The 22,446-nt window shown below is 33.4% G+C and overlaps 1 protein-coding gene across 5 annotated transcripts in view; it reads left to right on the top strand.

Moving 5' to 3' along the window:
• Nucleotides 1-22,446, top strand: part of LOC106873450 (dystrophin) — a 562,674-nt gene that overhangs the window by 518,614 nt on the left and 21,614 nt on the right. For all 5 annotated transcript variants that reach the window (XM_014920808.2, XM_052976364.1, XM_052976366.1 and 2 more), the window contains 2 exons: nucleotides 4,995-5,161; nucleotides 21,777-21,888. In XM_014920808.2, coding sequence (XP_014776294.2) covers nucleotides 4,995-5,161; nucleotides 21,777-21,888 — 279 coding nt within the window. The remainder of the gene's footprint in view (nucleotides 1-4,994; nucleotides 5,162-21,776; nucleotides 21,889-22,446) is intronic.

Genomic DNA, 22,446 nt, shown 5'->3' on the forward strand with positions numbered 1-22,446 from the left:
TATATATATATAAAACCTAAGTACATACATACAACACAACAAAATAAATCAAATGAATTAAACAAATAACTAAAACTATTGAAATGGAATATTTTACTCATTTATAACTAGATAATAAACAATACATATACAAAAACAAAGTAAAATGAACAATGCTTTTTGTGAAAGTCCTTTTTTAGTTCACACATATATGAATGCTAATGGTGCACATTCATATACACAAACCACCCCAACTCTCTCCCACAAACATGTACACACTGCTAATTGTTGTATGTGTGTTTACACATCAAAGGCATTCATATATATGCATGTGCTTGTAGCATTCACTCTCTCTTGAACACTTTTACCATTCCCTTTCCACAGCATGACAAATTTTTTTATACCACTTGAACTTACCATTAGCACTTTAATACAATACATTCTATCAAGACTTGGAAAAAAAATGCCACTTCACAAATCTACTTGCATTGTTGTGATGGGAGATTTCAATGCAAAGGTCAGAAAAGAGTGACTGAGCAGGAAATGTGTTAGAAAATTTGGATTGGGAGAGAAAACTGAAACAGGTGAACATTTTGTCACCATAGTAGGAGAAATGAAGACTTCCATCAAAATCCATGTGATACACCTTGGCAGATAGTTGGTTTGGAGTTAGGCAACAGAAAGTATGTGAAGAAAATCAGGAGCAACAGCTAATGGAGGAGTGAAAGAGGAAAAAAGGGAGGGAGTGAGAGAGATATAAATGAAATATAGAGAGAAAAAGAAGATTTAAGAAGTCACAGTAGCTGGATAAATCTCTTAAGATGACAAAATAGGCTGTGTGTACTAGAATTATAGATAATTCTAAGTAAAAAGATGTGAACACCAGTAAATCGGAAAAAAATCATTATCATCATTATTTAATATCCATTTTCCATACTGGCATGAGTTAGATGATTTGACAGGAGCTGGCAAACCAGAGGATTGCGCCAAGCTCTACTGTGTGCTCTGTCATGTTTCTATGGCTGATGCCCTTCATAATGTCAACTCTTTACAGAGTGCACTAAGTGCTTTTTACATGGCACTGGTGAGGTCATCAAGCAACTTGTAAGATAAAGACTTCTCAACTGAGAGGAGGAGAGGTACCGAGTGATAGGAGGTTAAACTATGAAGAGGGATGGAAGAAGGTGTTTTGCTGTTGAGGAGGTACGTGGTTACTCCACTCAGACAGAGAGAGTATGGTGGTGAAGATATGCCAGAGCATACCTTCAAGGTACAAGGAAGTGAATGTGGACTTGTATGGAGGATTAGACCAGGTGAGTGAGAAGAGAGTTCATGAGAATACAAAAAAACAGTGATGGGAGTAGGAAGTAGAAGGGAAACACAGTGAGTGGTGAACACATGCAAAATAAGAATGGTGGGAGAGGGGAATGTGGCAAATGATGAACACTGGTATATAGGGGAGTGGCAGGATAGTAATGATACAGTTGGCAGGATAGGACAGGAAATAGAGCTTCCAAAGCAATGTTGGGCTGCGGGAGGAGGGGTTAATAAAAAACAAATTAACATGATAATACTCCTCATCAGTCATGTATCCTGGATTCATTACAGTTTCAGCACTAAACAGTGTTGTTCATGTTCATCCATAAAATGCCAGTGGTTGTAAACAATCACTTGGATGAAAGATGGAACACTTTACTTAACACTTAAAGGATAGTGTCTTGTAATTAAAATGAAGTAGTCAACCGATACAGAGTCTTATGACTCAAATAAAAGGATAATATCTTTTAGCTAAAGATAAAATGAAGTTGATGCCAATACAGATGTAAAAAGAAATGATTACTTTGTCAAAATAACTCCTAGGACAAACCAAGATATACTTATGCATACACAGGTGTGGGTATAGATGCAGGCATGGCTGTGTGGTGGAGAAATTTTCTTCCCAACTACAAGCTTTCAGGTTCAGTCCCATTACATAGCACCAGTCACAACCTTGTGAGTGAATTTAGATGGAAACTGAAAGAAGGCTGTTGTATGTTTGTGTCTCTTCGTCTTGACACTACATGGTAGTTGTTAGCGTCACTACAACATCATACATGCAGTGTGATTCATTTCCAGTATTCTGTAAAAACATGTCCCGCCATGGGGAAATATTACTTAACTAGGAAGCAGGTGAGTGTTGGTGACAAGAAGGGCACCCAGCTGAGAAAATCTCCTTAACACTCAGCGCTTCCTATTTACTACATTATTTTGCTACTATAAATAATGAAATTAGAAACTGTTACTGCAAACCATTTCATATCACCATTTCTGTAGTGTCAGTCACTACTCTCTCTCTCCCCTGACACCTGTCTATCATTTCTTTCCCTCCTACCACTCATATTTACCATCAGTCACCTCTTCCCCTGTTCACCATTCACTATATTCACCACCTTTATACATCTAGCCACTTCCAACTCTCTGCCCCACACACACACTCTTGCAAACTCACCCACCCCTGCTGATTCTACCCCCATGCTCTATTCTGTTCAACATCTAAGTCATATGTTCTAACACCTATGCACCACCACATTTACCTCTTTGTGGCACCACTTCAATCACACCCACTCATGCAAAATGTAAAAAGCTATGAATCTCCTCCTCAACAAACTTATCCCAACTCCTCCCATCTTACAACACCTTGTATAAAGTGACTGCTCTGTCTCCTCTCCTCCCTTTCAGACAAGGGAGCTCTTTAGTCTTGTAGCTACACTAATGCTGGTAGTGCAATAAAGGCCCCCAGCAAACTCTGTAAAGTATTTAGCATTAGGAAGGCATGTGTGTAGACATGTGTGATATGTGTACAGGTACATGTATGTCATGCAAGCAGTGTCCTTCATTTCAAATCTTCCATGAAAACAAGTCTGGTTGTGGGGAATATTACCATACATGGAAACAAGTGATGGTTGATGACAGGAAGGACATAGAAAATCTGCCTCGATAAATTTTGTCTGACCCATGCAAGCATGGAAAAGTGGGTGTTAAGTTTGAGGATGATTATTATATATATGTATAAACACAACTATATTTAAGTTAGATTTTTTTTTTTAATTTCATTACTGATCCTTTGTCTTTGGTTTGGAACAATAATGTTCCTAAATCCATTAATCTGATGTTTCATGATCTTCAGAATTTCATTTGTAATGGAGTGTAGTCTGTATATTTTGTAGTAAATCACAAAGGAACAGGGGAAATATTTTTACAACAAATCAAATCATCCACACCAGGGTTACAATTATGTAATGGTAAATAATCCTGGTAGTTTTCATGATATCATGGTATATCTTTTGTCAGGTATAAACTTATCACCTTGTCTAGGGTATGTGTTACAATGGGTTTGTGAGGAGGTTAAAGATTATGGCTGAGTGTTAAGGAGTGCTGAAGAACTACAGACAAAAAAGATTAGGTGAACTAGGAGCCTTTATAGGACATTCATGAAATATGGGAGAAGTGGTGATGTCTGAGTGAACAATCTAGAAAGTGTTGTCTAGAAAGTACTTGGGGGCTACAAAACCGTGTATAGAGATTTGGTATCTAAAGTGAAGAGGAGCAGGGATCAGGCAATGAGTGAGGAGAAAGCTGAAAAGATGAAGAGCATGATTAGTGTGATGAACGTGGAAGAGGAGAGCAATGACTTATGGTTGGAAAATTCTAGTAAAGATACTTAGAAATTATTGAGGTGGACAATTGCAAGCAAGGTAGTTAGGTTTGTGAATTTGGGGAATGAAATAGACAGAAGATTACGACAATGAAGTTGACAGTGGAGGATTTTTTGTGTGTGTGTACACATGCACACTACATAAAGGGTTCTAGGAAGTATGTTTACTTGTATATACAAAGTACATACAGAGAAATAGATAATATGTGTAATTGTTGAACCTCAGGTCAGCCTGAATCAAACAGACTTTCCAGTTTTGACCATCCTCTCTTTTTATGGATATCTTGGACTACAATATCGTAATGTTTCCTTCTGTTTTGTAAGGTGGGGGAGTGTGTTCTATAAAAACTAACCATATGCATGTAAGAATAGTCAGTTGGCTGAACCTCAATATTTGACTGGGGTATTTCTTTTGTTGTTGATGACAAGGATCAGAACAATGAAGGAGGATGCTCTGTGTAGTCACTACATTGCTAGAAATAGCATTTAAATTTTCCTCACGTCTCACCCTACCATTTTCAAAAAATAGACTAGGAACATTGCTGAACATGTACTTTGATGCCAAGTACCTGGAAAATGTATAGAAAAGGTTAAGATGATCATATCTGGAATGTCTTTTAATCAAAATATTGTTTGACCTGTGCTTACCTGGGACTAAACAATGAAAACAACCTTGGAAAGATAAAAGGAAAAGTTATTTGTCCAAAATTTGGACTCAGAAGCTGAATATTGTATGGCATTTATTGACACTCCACTCTTTCTGTAATGTTTGTGTCCTTGAGATAAGCATTTATTTGAGTTTATATCATGCAAATAATATTCCAGTAGCATGGTTGAGCATTGGTTCTTTCGTATCCCTTTAAACTATCCAAACATTGTAAAATAAAAAAGAATATTTCACTTTCCACTGTCCAATCTATTATATATAAGTTTAGCAAATATGAGAGGTAAACAAGGGTAGTCAGAAGAATTCTTAGGCTCATAATGGTGTTCAGTAGCATGAGTGTATAGGAAATAAAATCAGAAGTGGATATCTGTAGTAGTGACACCATTGTATGATTTTATATACACTTAGGTTTTTCACTATTTATCTCATGTTATTGAAATTGGTAATAAAACTGATGTGAATTGAAAATTACTTGCATTGTTTATATTCCGAAAAAGGGGAGGTAATCAGTACTAACTCTCACAAATCTTATCCTTTTTTTAATTCTTTATGATTCATTTCAAAAATAAAGGTGTTCCCTAAATGTAATATTCTGTTTTCATAAAGATTTTTTTCTAATGTTTTTTGTTTTGTTTTTTTCCCTTCACATTTCAGGCAAGTAGTCATCCTGAAATTCAAGCCGCTCAGTTTGTTGATTGGATGCGACTAGAACCACAGTCAATGGTATGGCTACCAGTTCTTCATCGGTTAGCAGCTGCTGAGACTGCCAAACATCAAGCCAAGTGTAACATATGTAAAGAATTCCCCATTATTGGCTTCAGGTAAGATAAAATTTTTCAAGATAATTTTTGTTTCATTTTCTATTACATTTTTTTGTACACATGGTGTAGGGTTTTTACACAGATTCTAGAGATATAGTATTTGATAGAAAAAATCTTGTTGTTGCCATAAGGATATGGATACATGTAGTTACAACTTTTAGGTTTATTTTTAAAATTTACTCATGTTAAGCATATATAAAAGTTTGTTAGGGTGTTTTTTTTTCTTTACATTTTGGCTCTGAGAAGGAGATATTTAGCTAACATTGCTTCATATACTTTCATTATTCTCGTTGTGCTACCCTAACTTTTTTGAAATATTCAAAGATTTCACCCTTCATATTAGACAGAATGAAGAATTCTAAATTAATATTGGACTCAAATCACACATATACATCACTGCTGAGCAATTGCAGTACTAAATATTATTTACATCAATCTATTAAGCTGATTAATAATGAGATTAGTTTGTAGCTTAAATAAGGAACAAAATTTGTTTGATATTAACTGGTTAAATTTTAAAATCTGAAAATATCACAATATGTGGAAAAGAAGTTGTGTTGATTAAGTCTTACACCGCATTATTATCTTATGTTTTATAGTTAGAACAACAGTTTAATTGAAAATCTATAAGACTTTATAGATTTTGTGTGGAACCTATTTTCCTTTTTTTTTCCCACCATTGCTATAAAATGTTCTGTTTTGAAAACTAGCTTATAACAGTCAAGATTATTCTATTGATGGGAAGTAACTCAGTTGACTTTAGATAACCTTTTTTCAAACATAGAAATTTGTTATCAAGAATCCATAAATGAGCGTCTACATAAGTTACTTGACTTATTATACTGACAATGACATCTTTGAACGAAAATCCTGTCATAAATATCAAGATTGCATTTTTGAAATCTTAACCTTGATGTATCTTTAGCACAGAAAAGTTATTATATATAGTTGTGCTATATATAATCAATGAACTCTTAATTTGATAAGTAAAAATAATGTGGGGAAAAAATGTTATTGTAATCTTATGATTTAACTTTCCTATATGGAGTTATAGATAACAAGTTTAAATCAAAACTTATAATGGTTTGATTTGTACTTTTTAAAAGATTTTCAAAATAGAAACAAAAATTCATAATGTTTTTTCTTACTAGTATCAGTCATTGAACTGCAGTTATGCTGGGGGACCACCTTTATGGGTTTAGTCAATGCAAACAACCCCAATACTTATTTTTAAGTTTGGTGTTTATCATGTCAGTTTTCTTTTTGCCAGACTGCTTATTTAAGGGAGTATAAACAAAATAATGCTGGTTGTCAGTAAGAGCCAATGCACACACACACAGACTTACCAATATACTTACAATGGGCCTTTACACAATCCAACCAAGATACTGAACCCTAAACCCAAAGATATGTGATTTCCAAACAAAATTGTTAACCACACAGCTGTAGCATCACCGTTGTTTATCACTAACTTAAAATTTTACTAACAACCATGGTTTTTACATCCAACCTATATCCCATTTGTTTGTGGCATCTGACTGGTTTCACTTACTTTGATTCAAATAATAAACATACTTACCTCAAACTATGAATCATAGCACTTATGTTTGGTCCATTTAGTTATATTGTGCATATTATAACACCTAAGTGGTCATTAGAAAACTTGGGTTTTCTAATAGGAACTGAGTTGGGGATGAAATAAAAAAATTTTAATCAACTGTCGAATTATTAAACTTTGATTTGATGGGTCATAAATGGAAATCTGTTTTGGTTGTCATTTAGTGGGGTCCACTCAGTCATAACTTTCTCCCTACCAGTTGTGGACAACGCCCAGAAGGAAAAAACAGCAAACAGCACTACTCTTCCTCTGTTTTTTTTCATACTTTCATTTCTAGATTGAACTTGAAGAGGCGGGAAAATTCATGTTCAAAAATAAAGTTTGATTTTATATTGATATGTTAGATAACCAGAAATGTTATGTGAATGCAATAGATGTGCCAGTTTTGAATGTGGCAAAATAAGTGATAAAATGAAAGTTATTTTTATGAGAAAGAACACTTTAGTGATTTTCTCTAGATGGAATTGGTGAGAATTAAGTAAATAAGTACTGTTGGCTAGAAGTGGATTAAAGTAGAAATAAGTTTTTTAAATGTTGGTCTAAATAAACTACAGTGTTTTTGCTTTGAAAAACATTAAGAAGTCACATTTAAATAGTCAAATTTTAATGTCAAAACATGATTGGTTTTATAAATGTTATTTTAATCTCCATTCTCTTACAAATGTGCCACAACCTATGTTTAAGCAAAAAGTTAATATAGAAAATACTATTTTAAAATTTCCTATCTATAGCAGTTTACACAATTTGAATAAAATATTTCTGTATATGAGCTCAAATAAATGGTTGTCCTGCAATTTAGTTTTTTCCTTTTATTTAAATATAATGGCAATATTTCTAAGTAAATTTAACGTTGTTCCATTACTGATTTAGTAATTAAGCTAGTTGCTACTTCATTTGATACTATTGTTCTTACTTTTGCTATTGATGTTTTTTAGCTACATTTACTTCTGCTGTTTGAGATCATCATTTCATACAATATTTCTTATGATGAAAATATTGTTTTCTAATTTTAGCAACCAATGTGCTTTATTTCATAATTATTTTCGCTAGTGACTTTTAATAGAAATAAATTCTCCATCATTGTGATTTTAAAGTGCTCTAAGTAAATAAAAAGAAATGATTTTGTTCTTTACTCTTTACATTAAAATCATTTATTGTTTATGCAAATAAAATTCTTGATATTGGAAAATGTATTCTTGCTGTTTTGATAGTATTGTGACCTTAAGAAAAACAAATAATGTCGTCTTAGTTTTCCAGATGCTGAAAACACAAACTTTCTGATTATTTGCACTGTTTGAAGTTTATTTTGAAATAATTTAGTCAGGGAAGGAGAAGCAGTGTTGGTGACCTTTGCAAGTCTTCTCAGATTGATGAAATTGATGCATCCTTTGCCTAACTTGAAATTCTAATAAAAACAACATGGATGGGGAAGTAACTAGGGGTTCTGGTTCAGATGCTTTCAATAGACGTTGCTAAGGCATTAAGGTAGTCAAATAACTATCTTAACTTCCTCTACCCACAGAAGCTTGTAGCCCATGGCAAGTTAACGCTTCATTGTGCTAGGAAATCTTTAGCTTAGGTTAAGTGATAGCTAACCTACTCAATGTGACAGTTTCCCTAGTTATCCATGTTTATCTGTTATACCAGATGATGTAGGCATACCAGTCATAAATTGTTTCCTTTTTTAGTCTGATGTTCTGTATGGTGGCACTGCTACTGGCTTGTATGTTTTGTGGCAATGATTGAATACAAAACAAGGTATCCTGAGACTAATAGCATCACTGAGCTTTCTTGCTTTTTACACTAGCCTGGCCTTGTGAATTATATGGAAAATGGTGAAATTTCCAAAGATCTACTATACAGAGAACTTCCATGTAGCACCAATCTATAAAATCTATGCAGTTGTAGACAAGAAAATGAGAAGCTAAAACATTTTTTTTTTCTCAAAAGTGGCACTGCTAGAAGTAGATGTGGTGAGGAAATTCACATTAGAAAACAAAATTGGATGACATAATTTACTAAGATTGTAAAGCTTTGCTGCTCTTCTTATATTAAAAGCACTCTGTCTATTTCAGAAATTAAGACATATATTTAAATGATTTTATAACAAGAGTGCTTAGTCAAGTAAGAAAAATATAATACAATAATATATATACATGTGTATGTGTGCATATATATATATATAAATAATATACATATATATATATATATATATATACACACACACACATGCATATATGGGTACATTACCAACAGTAAACAACGTGAAATATGAAAGCAAATGAGTTCAATATGCAAACAACGAAAGAAACAAATAGAAAACAGGGCAAGTATCATAAAGAACGACCCTTCATCAGTTGTCAGCTGTCTATCTACTCCTCATTTCGAGCATTGAACGACAATATGAGTCTTCAAAGACAGTTGCTTCCGTAAGTACCAAAATAAAATTTAGGATTTATGGAGGGTCAAAGTTGGGAACAAAAACAGGACAGTGGAGACATACAAGGAAACCGAACAAAAACAAACATGGTGGATCATTAGACCAGAACAAGGATAAAATAACAAACACTGGAGAAATATTTTCTTTGACAACAGAAAAGATAGAAGAGAGAGATTGGATACGTACTGTCCTTAAGACAGTCCTGAAAGAAAAGATGATCACATGAGGAAGATGGACGATGGTCATGTGTGTGCAACGAGAGAGAGAACAGAGAAAGAGGAAGAGAGACAGGGACAGATAGAAAAACGGTGAAGGGGATGAAAAATGGGAATTAGAGGAAGGATGAGAGAGAAAACAGTATAGAGTAGAGTCACATCAAAAAGATAAAGATAAATTTACTTGGAAATGGATGCGTGGTGTTCAATCAAATAACAATATAAATAATATACACATGCATATATGGGTACAGGATGTCACCAACAGTAAACAACATGAAATAGGAAAGCAAATGAGTTCAATACGCAAACAATGAGAGAAACAAATGGAAAACAAGACAAATAACATAAAGGATGACCCTTCATCAGTTGTTGGCAAGCGAAATTCTGTCTGTCCATCTGGAACCACTATACCTCAGTCTACATTTGCTTTGCATAGGCATATTATATCTATTTAGAATCAGGATAATTGAAAATTTGCCCTTCATTTGGTTCTTGAACATCCAGCATAAGGATCTGATTTAGAAGCATTTGGGTTGCTATTTCTAGCAGGTAAAGCTTGGCTGATTCATGCCATCTCGGTTGGCGTTTGTCAGATGACATCAGAAATCAAGAGAGAGATAAATGACATTCGCTTCATTAATTTTATGTCAAAATAAGAACTTTGGGACAAATTGGTCAACGGTTGGAATTCAACTTGGGACTGGAACTATAGAATGATAGTATTACAGAATTAATTCTCATCCATCTTTAACCTCTGATCAAGCACCACCAGGGCATTTAGTCATTATAGACATATTATAGTCATGCAATTTAGCTGTCTTTAGTTTTGGGCTGCAGGCCCAATTAGCCCTCTACAGGTGCTATTTTAAAAGTCGACACAGAGTGTGGCTTTTGGTCTAGTATATAATAAATGAAGAATGAAATAGCTAGTATTGCATTCATTCAATGGTTTACAGTTATTTCTAAAGCATTTAGGTGATAAATCTTATATCATATATGTAGACTTGGATGAGTGCTGCCTGAGATAAACGTTGAATTATCTGATCACTTCTCAACTTCTCACTATATATAAACGTCTAGTTAGAATAGAGACAGCTGATGAAGGGATATTCCAAGTGGCTTTCCGTTTTCCTATGTGTTCATTCCGTTGTCTGTAGTTCATTGTTCTAACGTCCTGTACCCTGATATGCATATATATACACATGTAGATGTAAGTATGTACATATATGTGTGTATACATGTATATATATTCTTTGTATTATATATATATATATATATGTATATGTGAAATCTGATCAATAAGTATCCGGACCGTTGCCATAGTAACAAGGCTGAAGCATGCAGAGTGAAGCTGCTTGGCACAGATTAACCTTGAACTCTGCTGTGCATGCACACTAAGTTTTAACATTCTAGATCACTTCCGCTGTTTATAGCTGTGCTTGGAAGGAAGGTATGTAGTGTGTGACCATGACAGAGAAAGTTGTCATGGTGATACCTGCTCAGAGCCCTACACAAAGTTACAGAAAGTGTTTGGAGAGGAGTGTATAAGCTTCACACAAGTGTATGAGTGGTTCAGATATTTCCAAGATGGCTAAAAAATGTCAATATTGACGAACATTCTGAGAAGCCCACAACCAGCAGAACTGAGAAAAACATTGCAGCTGTAAGGGGAAATTGTCGAATAACCATCCGTGAGTTATCAGAGGATGTGCAGATTTGTTATTGTCCAGTTCAGTCCATTATCACTGAAGATCTGGGTATAAAATGCATGTCTGCCAAGTTTGTGCCAAAACTGCTTTCAGCTGACCAAAAAGACACTTGGGGTTTCAGTTGCACAAGATCTCCTTGATTGTGTCAAGATTGATCAAACCTTTTTGGAAACTCTGCATAGGTCTCTGAGCAGGTATCGCCAAGCTTTTGGCAAAATTTGATGCAGATTCTCTGCTCAACTTTCTCTGTCATTGTCAATGCAATGATCACATGCTACACACCTTCCTTCCAAGCACAGCTGTAAACAGCAGAAGTGAGCTAGAACATTAAACTTAGTGCACATGGATAGCAGAGTTCAAGGTCAATCTGTGCCAAGTAGCTTCATTCTCCATGCTTTAGCTTCATTACTATAACAACAGTCCGGATACTTATTGATCAGACCATGTATATATATATATATATATATATATATATACACACGTGGGAGGACTGTATAATCTGTGTTTTTTGAGAATTTTATCATTAGATAAGCTTGGTTTGATGTATGACAATGTATTTTCTATGTTCCTTAAATAGCATGTAGCATTCAAATTGAAAGATTTTTAATGCTCATTTGATCTAGCACATCACCTGGTTTTAATGTATTGATGTTTTAAAATATCTCCTCTAAAGTTACTTCATTTTATTTTTAAAGTCAGTAGAAAAAAAATTTGAGCTTCTTCAAATGAAAGAATTTTTTTAGCAATTTCTAACTTTTCAACAGCCATTAATCTAATTAGCTGACACACATGGATTTAATTTAATAACTTGTAGTACAAAAAAAGTGTTTAAATTTTTCATTGCTATCACTGTCTTTTATTACATAATTGCCCCTGCTGTTAAGCATATCTTTTATCATGTTTAAACGCTTAATTAAATCTAACCTACAATTATTGAAACTGAACTTTAAATAGTTCAGATCTAGAAACACATGCCATATAAATTGCTTTTATTAGTGGATTTTTTTTATCATGCATGCCTTACTATTTTATTTCTCTTCTGACACCTATTAGTATACCATCTGCAGTTTAGCTATTAACAAAATGATATTCTTTACTAGGTCTTAAAATGTTTCTCTATCAGAGGCCATCTGTTTAATTAGCTACTAAAACAACTGTACAAACTCTCTACTGTTATCATAGCTATATCTAGCCCCTTCTGTCACTGACTGACTCTAAATTACAAGCAAAATCCTGGTAACATCAATTTTAAACAAACTTGCTTCATTTCAATCATTCTTTAGTTATCTGAAAAACTTTATGCTTCTCTTTTGCCTCTATTAATATAAAACTTTTTATTTTTTCTTCTGAAAAATCTAAAAAGTGGGTTTGTTGTTGTTCACTATCCAAAATATATATTGTTGATCTTCCCAATCACAATATTATTTGCTTCTATGTAATTTTTCTCAAAACAGTTTTCATAAAATATCAACTCCATATATATATATATATATATATATATATATATATATATATATAAATACATAAGTATGTATTTATATGAATAATATGTAGTCTATTGACCACTGGTAGCAAATAGAATTTCTAACTTTTTTGCTACCCTGAGATTTATTAATATATATATATATATATATATATATATATTAATCATTTCTTCATTTACTAGTCAGATAACTCATTTTCACTTCTAAAGTAGATACAATGGCTGATACTTCATATATCATTATCATTTGTTTGCTTTTTGTTTCCTCACAGATGGTATCATTTAATATATATCATTTTCTTGAAAGTAACTGTATAGCTTCTCTTCCTCAAAAAATGTTACTCCATCCTAGTCTCCTTTGCATCTACCATTCTAGCTAAGTTCTTTAGTTTTGATAAGTCTGTTAGTCTTGTAATTTTAGGTTGACCAATAGCTTGCGAGTAAAATTTGCTGGACAGAAACTGTATAGAAGCCAGTTTGGATGTGTTCTTTTTGTGGTCTTTATACAGTGATCAAGGAAAAGAATGTGACTTAAGTTCATACCAAGACCTTGCTGGTTGTGCTTATGTCAAGTGCTACTAGAAAAGTCCTAGCATGAAATTTAAGTTGTATTCTGTTCCCTGATCACTATATAATGACCACATCAAACTCTTCCACAAACTGTCCAACCTATGCCAGCATTGGAAACGAACATTAAATGATGACTACTCCATAAAAATGAAAGGCAAACTAGACCTCCAAGTGGATTCAAACTCAGAACATAAGGGATATCATTATATGCTATAAAGCATTTTGTTCATCACTCTTTAGATTCTGCTATTCATGTTCATATTCAGCATAACATTTTTTTTTTTTTTGCTTCATCAAGTAAGCTATCACTAACACTAACAATGGTCAACAAGGTTGCCTCTACATGATGTCTTCAGCTGCTAAAAACTGCAGCTAAATTTTCTTCAGTTTGTATCCTGTTATCTTAAAAAAGGATACATTAAATAAAATAGCCCAAGATACTTTATACCTTAGAAAAAAGAGATTATCAGAACTAGAACACCATTGATTATCGGTCTATTCAATCAGTCATGGTTAATCTAGCTTGCACAACAACAATAGTATTCACTTGATCTGTTAGAAATAGTAGCAAATTTCACACCCTACCATCTCAGTTTTAATAATGTAGTGATATGTGTGTAAACTGTATTTTTCATTGTTCCCTTCCTTCATCTCTGCCCACTACTAGAAGATTATTTCACATTAAAAAATACATATGCATTGGTTTCTTTGAACCAGCCATAAAACTGAATATAGCCAATTCAATTTAATCTTTACAGTACTTATTTCATCAACCTCAGATCAATTCCAACAATATTTTGACTCAGAAGTGGGAACTTGTGATCTAACTGCTACAAAGTAGTTAGTCTTGTATATAACTGCCTCAACTTAATTATTTTTAACCAGAGAAGAAATCTTTGACTTGAGTTTTACCACATTTTGAAATGGGTAAGACGTGTGTTTTCAGGATCACCAACCTGTTAACTAACCTACCTAAAACTACCCCTGTTTCTGAAAAACAAATCCTAGTATTTTCAAGTGTTCTTATTTAAATCAAAATTTTCCAAGTAATTTTATACAAGATCTCTTTTATGTTCCAAACTCCTTCTTACTTCATTATGTGCCAAATAAATTCAAGTTATAAACAATGTATTTCATTGGAAATATGGCTACAAATGTGTTAAGCAAATAGAACTGGTTGGATGATATATATATCCTTTCAAAAACCATTACAATTCAGTAGTAGTAAGTAGTAATGGTGGTGGTGGTGATGATGACAATGGTAATGGTTCTGATGGTGGGAGAATCAAACAAAATGTCTAAGAATGTTTGGTTTGGATTTTATCCAGTTTATAATCCCAAATTTTCTTAGGGATTCACAGCGCATTACAACTGTATTGATGAAGAATACTGCCTATAATGATACTTGGAAGAAATCACCCACTGTCATTCTTGCCAAATAGTTCTTCACTAATTGCCCATATAGAGCAATTAAGTTATTGAAGCATAGAATGGACGTATTGGAATGAGTATAAGAGAGGAGGATAAGGAAGAAAGTAAAGAGTGATTACACATAGTTTGGATTTATTGGATTTACGCTAGTAATTTTTATTGTGAGACATTTACAGAAGAAATACAATGACAAGAGGAAGAAATTGTATCCTGGGTTTGTTAATTTAGAGAAAGCTTTCAATAATGTTCCACATAAGGTGGTAACATGATCATTGAGAGAGTTAGGTGTGGAGGAATGGTTAGAGTAGTGATATCAATATATGAGAGAGAGTACACAGTCATAAGGACAAAGTACAAGAACAGTAATGAGTTTGAAGTGAAGGTTGGAGTGTGTCATGGGTCAGTACCAGACCTACTGCTATTTGTAATCATGATGGAATTTCTTGTATGGAGATGATCTATAGTCATTAATAGAGTATTAATAAATCAACAATAACTACGTGAAAGAAATATATGAAAGCAAAAGGTATTTCAGTGAATACTGGAAAGATGAAAGTTATGGCGAGTGAGAAGGTAGAAGGAACAGAGAAATGGCTGTGTGCAATGTGGAAGAAAATTATAGTACACTCTATTAAAGAAACAATATGCACTGGATGGCTTCATAATGTGAGAGAGAGTTATTAACTAAAATAGCAGCAACATTTAAGTGTAAGGTGACAGGAGTTGCAGATGAAGAACACATTGAACAGGATCTTGGAAATGGCACGAAGGTAGAAGTTCAGTGGGGAAGGTGGATCACAATGGCTAGAGTGAGGTGCACTTAGAAGTTTGGAGAATTGAGTGGTGTACTAATGAGGAAGGGAATGTTGCTGAAATTGAAGAGGAAAGTGTATGCTTCATGTGTGAGAAGTACTATGGTTTATGGGAGTGAGACATGGCCAATGAATTCAGAACAACAGAGATAGCTGGAGAGGAGGAAAATGAGAAGAGTTCAGTGGAGAGAGGGGAAGGCAAACAATGAAGTGTTGAGAATGATGGAAATAGAGAGAGTGATGCATATTATGAAGGGAAGTGGAATGATATGGCTGGGCCATGTGCTGAGGAAGGGAAAAAGTCACAAGGTGAGAGAAGAGTGATGACTATGAAAATAAATAGAGGAAGACCAAGAATGACATGGTTAAAGATGATGAAAGAAGAAATAAGAACAAGGTTATGAGGGTGAATGTACAGGACAAGGCAATATGAAGACTGCCATGGAACCCACAAGGCTAACTATTACCTACTTTACAGTCTTTCTCTTACTAAAATAACATGGGGTGATATATTAATAGATATCTGAAAACATGGTTATTCTCAGATATCTTTTATTTAGTGTTGTTTGAAGGTGATTGGCCTAGAGAATTTAGTCAAGCAAAATTTCCATTCACATGTTAGTCAAATTTATGATTTGGTATATCTTGGAGGCTACACATTTCTGTTAGATATGCATACATCTATAAACACCAGCATCTGCACCTGCAATTGATAGTCTTTGGTGCCACAAATTACATCATTTGCATGATGTTTCCTGGATACTATATCAGTGCTGAGGATTTTTAAAGAATGTTTTTTTTTATAAATATTTCAAATATTTTTCTCTCCTTCAACAGAAGGCTTTTGCGTCTGAATTATACTGGCACCTAGTAAAATATTATGAAAAGGACTTGTAATAATAATAATAATAATAATAATAATAATAATAATAATAGCAACAGCAGCATCAAAAAATAACAAGATACCCTTCTGACATGTGACCCTCCCCAGATATTATTATTTAAAGGTAAAAATCAACTATCTTTTATAAATACAGTCACTTACTATAAACAAAGGATTCATACAAGAAGTGCAATTAAGTTCAGAGGCGGTTATTTCAAGTGTCCAACTAAGAAATTATTCAGACTATTCTGGAATAATAAAATTTAACTATCATACTTACCATGAATTTTTTTCCCCTTTTTCTCATTTTACATAAAAAGGACATGTATCAAGTATTTAACTTGAATTTTGTGGGGTAAAGTGAAAATGGTCAGTTTATCGGCTTTGTAAAAGACAAGTGTATTTGAAACTTTGTATATCCAGATAGTTTTCAGAACTCTTGTCAAAACATATGCATTTGTTTATGTATGTGCATTTTTGTTAAATGGATCATTTTGATATCTTTCCTGCAAAATAAACAAAAGGATGAGTGTACAGGCTACCCTTCACCCCTTCTTCAGTCAGTATTCAATCAGTATTCTCTATTCAAGCCTTTCTGCCATCACTCATTTTTTTATTTCTACCCATCTCTATCATGTGCATATATATGCATACACACACACACACACACACACACACACACACACACACAACTCCTGCTATCATTCATTGTTAGCATACATCAAATTCTCTTTCTCACTTTATTACTCTCTCTTTCATTACTTTGTTTCTTCCCATCACTCTCTTTGTCTATGTCATTTTATTATTCAATTTCTTTACCAACAACCAACATGTAGCTGTCTGTCACTCTTCCATTATTCACTCATCTAGCATGCGCTTGCTTCTTATCACCCTACTTTTCCGATCATGCTCTCTCTCTTTTTTATCCCTCTCTCTTCCAATCATTTTCTCGCCTTTACTTCATTGAACAAATGGAAACAACATAGAACTGTTTAGCCTTTCCAGAGACAAAGCAACACCCTAGAACTGGTTTCAAAATAAAATACTGTACACCCTGTAAATGATTGACAAATGAATAGTGACAATGTAGAGAGAACTCTTTACTTTTGCTAGAGACAAAATACCCTCTCTAGTGCCGGTGCCATAATAAAATGTACTCAGTACGTTCTGCAAAGTGGTTTTGGCTTTAAGAAAAGTACCTACTTGTAAAAACCATGCCAAAATGGAATATACCAGCAATGCAAAGTGTCTTGGAAGGCAGTAATTCCAATTAAGAACTGGCTCAGACCTTGGTGATCTGTCCAACTCACATCAGCATTAAAAGTGGCCATAAAATAGCAGTGGTAGTGTGATGGTAATGAAATTTCAGTGTAAAGTTAATGTAATAGTGTTTCCTTTTTCAAAGCCAATCGGAAGGTTAAAAGCCAAAGTTTACCTTTTAGAAGTTCACTTATTGAAATTTGCCAATTATTGCCAAGCTCTGATCATATTATTGTCTAACATTTCATATTTTAACTAAAAATTTCATAATTACATCTGTGTGTATTATTCGTCTTTTTCTCTGTCTTCATGCCTCTTCCACTTTCTGTGTCTTCTTTGTTTTTCTGTTATTAACACTTAATATTTACTCATGCATTACTTTTCTTAGAGCTCTATAAGATAAGAATCTTTGTACTTTATTATATTCCTCTTGCAAAGCACATGATATCCATTATTAAGGTTTTTTTTTTTATCTCAATTGTATGAAATTTATTCACAAATTTTATTGATATTACAGCATTATTTGCAGATTTTGCTTTAAGAATGACAATAAAACTGAATGTACAGTGCACCAGTGTGCATTTATAATCAATCAATATTTTGAATTAACTGTACTTTACCTAGCAATAAAACAACATATGTGGTATCGAAGTCAGTTTTCACATTCACTTTCAGTGAACAATTAAGTAATGAAATTAAGTAATGTGTTTTGTGATTTATTTAGGCTGCTTAAGGTTTTCTCTTCATAATACTAACTCTTTAGATTTTAGAAAGTAAAAACCTTTATCATTTCTTTAAAAATGCCTTAAGTGTATAGAATTAGTCTACTTAGCTTCATGTAATGAGATCTATTTACAAAAAACATAAATGCATTTTATTAAAACATTTTATTCTTATTTTCATTATTAGTATGAAATTTATTTTTATTTACATTACTCATATTTATATATAAGTCATCAATCAAATTTCTCTACCTGCTTTTATCTTCTCTGCTGAATAACACTAGTCACAGTTAGAGGTTTGATGGTCAGGGGTTAGCTCAGAAGAGCCACTTGTAGCAGTACATCTACTTCTCTTTTGTCAAATCTCACAGACACTTCACACCTTAGCTCTGCTGTCAATAAACATACAGTACCACTAAGGATTGCAGCTGAGAGGTATTAGCTGGAAAAGACTGATAAACAGATACATATAGATAGACGAACATTTAAAAATAGATCTGTGCCAGTTCTATGGAGCCTGCAACTGAACTATTCTGGTATAATATTTTCTTATTGTCTGGCATAAAAATTATTAAATAACCATGTCATGTTGTTTTAAATGCTACAAATAAAAAAAAAACACTAGTTTTCTTTCTGGAAACAAAATATGCACTTTTTAATTTTTCATCACACACAAATATTAGGTGTATTTTTTTTAAACTTCACTTAGCTGCTGCCACTAATGCAATTCTTGTTGATATTTACAATATAATATTGGTAAGGGGAAGGTGTATTCTGATAAGGGTTATGTCTGTATATTTTTGTAGCATTTTTCTTACTTGTGGATAATTTTTTTGAGTCTATATTTGTGTGTGTGTGTGATACATATTAATATATGAAGGATATTTTTATTAGATATCTCCCAATTCAAAATTAATTCAAATAAAAGAAAAACAATCTATTTTTATTTACCAAAGTTGACTCTGATTTCTGTCATTCTTATTGACTATATATCTATATATATATATATAATATATATATGTATATATATATTGACCATTCATCTTTGTCTTTCCATCTCTCCAGATATCTATCTCATACTTTCTGTTTCTCTCTCTGTCTCTCTCTCACACACATCATATCTAATTGTTTCTTCTGTCAATCCATCCACCATTTCTCTAAATCTCAGATACTTTCTATTTTTCTCTCTCATTTAACGGTTGCTATTTATACTTCCATCTATCATAAATTATTATTTAGGTAAAATTATAATCTTTTGTTTGAATGTGAAATTGGCTGATAAACCTGGCAGCAAGCTCTTTCTTCCATTATGAAACTTAACAGGTAGAACGAAATAAACATAATATTGTTGTTTTTTTCCCCGTGTCTATAGAAATATTGCTGAGTTTGGAATATAAGCAACCGAGAAAGTTCTTTGAGTGTAATTAACATACAATTGCATTATTTTATTAAAGAAATTAGGATTGAAATAACTTGGAAAGTGGAAAAATAAAGCTTCTTATACAATTATGTTGAAGTAAAATTAAAACAAACAATTTAGTCAAATGATATCTATCCATATAAAGAGAATTGGTGGTCCACCAGAAGGCAGAGCATTCTGTCAAGTTTTGTTTTATGTAGCAACTATCTTACTATATTTTTGACTCTCTCTTACTGAAAGACATCAATAGATTTAAAAGTTGTGTTAATGTCTTCCATTATACAACAGATTCAGTTTTTTGAGAACACAGTACTTTTGGCAAACTTATACATGAGTTAAGGAGAATAATATCTTTTAGGTAAGGTGGAAAGCTGGCAGAAACATTAGCACTCTGGGCAAAGTACTTAGCGGTATTTTGTTTGTCTTTATGTTGAGTTCAAATTCCACAATTAAGTACCAGTTGCATACTGGGGTCAATTTTGGGCCTTTTGCCTAGAGTAGATAAGAATATCTTTTAGGTTAGTTTCTAGCAAAATGGTGAGCATTAACTGAGGTATTAACTTTGTCTTCAGCAACTTAACATAAACAAATGAATAGAATTACAACACTACAATAATCAAACTGTATTGTGTATAAAAAAACATAAATGATGATTGACAATCATGACCTCCATACCAAAATCTGAACATCTATGATGTTTTATGCTGGAAAAACATAGCAACATTGCCTGTTAGTCTTCCACTCTCCTGGACAGGTGAACTATTTCACACAATGTCAGGGTAAACCTGTACACTGGTGAAGCTGTGTAATAATTGTGTAGGATCTTGCACTCCTGAACCTTGTATGTCTTGACTACAGGAACATCTTCTGCTATCTATTTAATCTATAACTAGAACCCTTCAACAGATATCACTACCCCAGCTCAATACATACCTGGGAGTAGTAATGACTAAGGAACAGAGCTCCTGAATTCTCAAGACATAATCTATGCATTTTATTTTATAAGCATTAAATTATTCTGATAACCCTTCTAGTTTTTCATAGCAAAAGCTACATCTCAAGATCTTCATATTTGTGTCTTGTGATGTCTCTGTTCATTTGCAGTCTACCATTAAAGATATACTTTAACCAAAGCCCAACCCAGTGTCATCCTATTATAAATATGAGTGATGTTTCTTTGTCCGTTACATTTTTATGTTCGCTAACTCCTTCTAGACCGTTGGTGCAAGGACATCAAAACTCAAACCAGCAACTCCCCTAATCCCAGGGAATGTCGTAAGGGGGTCTGTTTTTTTAAGGGCCACCTAATTGGGACCCTACTGTCCACCCCACCCACCCCATTTTGACTGCATTTTAAACTAAATACATGGCATTGGTGACAAAATCAGAGCAATGACAATGAATTTCATACCATGAACTCCCAGGGAGTATCATAAGGAGATTCAATTTCTGAAGGGCCACTTAAATGGGGCCCTACTAACCCTTTCCTCCCTATTTTTACTGCATTTACCTCGCTCCTACGCTTATTGGTTAAACTATGATCAGCATCAGTGCTTAGCACATTTGCAGAAATAAGTTTGGGCATTCTAAATACCTTCACGTACATTCAAATCAAGATAAAGAGTTATAACAGGTATGTTTCAAGTGTGGTAGTGTGGATATTTATATTTGTAGTTTATAAAACTTATGTCTAGTATCCCAAATAAGCTTGGTCGATTAGGAGACAATGATTTCTTTCTATCTCTTCTGATCAAGCTCATAACCTATCTGACTTTTGAAAAACGAACTTGGCTTCAACAGGATTAGAAATGGATTTGGTATGGAATTAAATTGTGTACAATGCTTAATTTTATGAATGTAATTTTTATTAATTGAAACTAATGATTACTTTAGATATAATCTAGTGATTGTTATATGTGGCAATTTTTGACATGTCAAGTGACTACTATAACTTTTGCCATTTTATTTCTTAGGAATAAAATATAAATCTGTTGTGTTTATATAACGTTTCTGACTTAGCAAATTTTCTTGGCTTTGTTTTTTCTCCAGGTATCGGTGTTTAAAATGTTTCAACTTCGATGTTTGCCAAAACTGTTTTTTCTCTGGGAGAAAGGCTAAAGGTCACAAGTTGAGCCATCATATGCAAGAATACTGTACTTCTGTGAGTATAATTTAAGTAAAATGGAACTTTTTAAAATGAGAAAAATTTTACCTAAAGTTTTAGGGTCTATTTTATATATCCCACAACCAATGCATGTTAGCAAATATATGATGATAGCATGTACCATGCATTCACTGATTGTTTTAAACCAGACATCTGTGTAGTTGCAGGTAGAATATGGACATCCTTTCAGACCCTCCACCCTTGACTTAGCAGAACATCCAAGATGTGACTGCTAGAAGTAGAAAGAATTGTACCAGCACTTGACTGGTATTCATCTTAGTTGAGAGTGGAGCAATGTGAAATGAAATGCCTTTCTCAACAACATAACATGCCACCTAGTCCAGCAATTAAATCTTATGACCTTACGGTCATGAGCCCAGCACCCTTAACCAGTAAACTACATGTTTTCAGTATGTGTGTGTGTGTATATATATATATATATATATATGTATGTATATGAGTTTAGCATCTTTATGCTAAGCTTGTTAATTAAAGGGTTTGTGATATTGGCCTAGTTAGTTGTCAGCCTTTTCAAATTCTTAGTTGTTTGGGTGT

This window comes from Octopus bimaculoides, chromosome 2 (genome assembly GCF_001194135.2).
Source record: "Octopus bimaculoides isolate UCB-OBI-ISO-001 chromosome 2, ASM119413v2, whole genome shotgun sequence".
Taxonomy (NCBI): domain Eukaryota; kingdom Metazoa; phylum Mollusca; class Cephalopoda; order Octopoda; family Octopodidae; genus Octopus; species Octopus bimaculoides.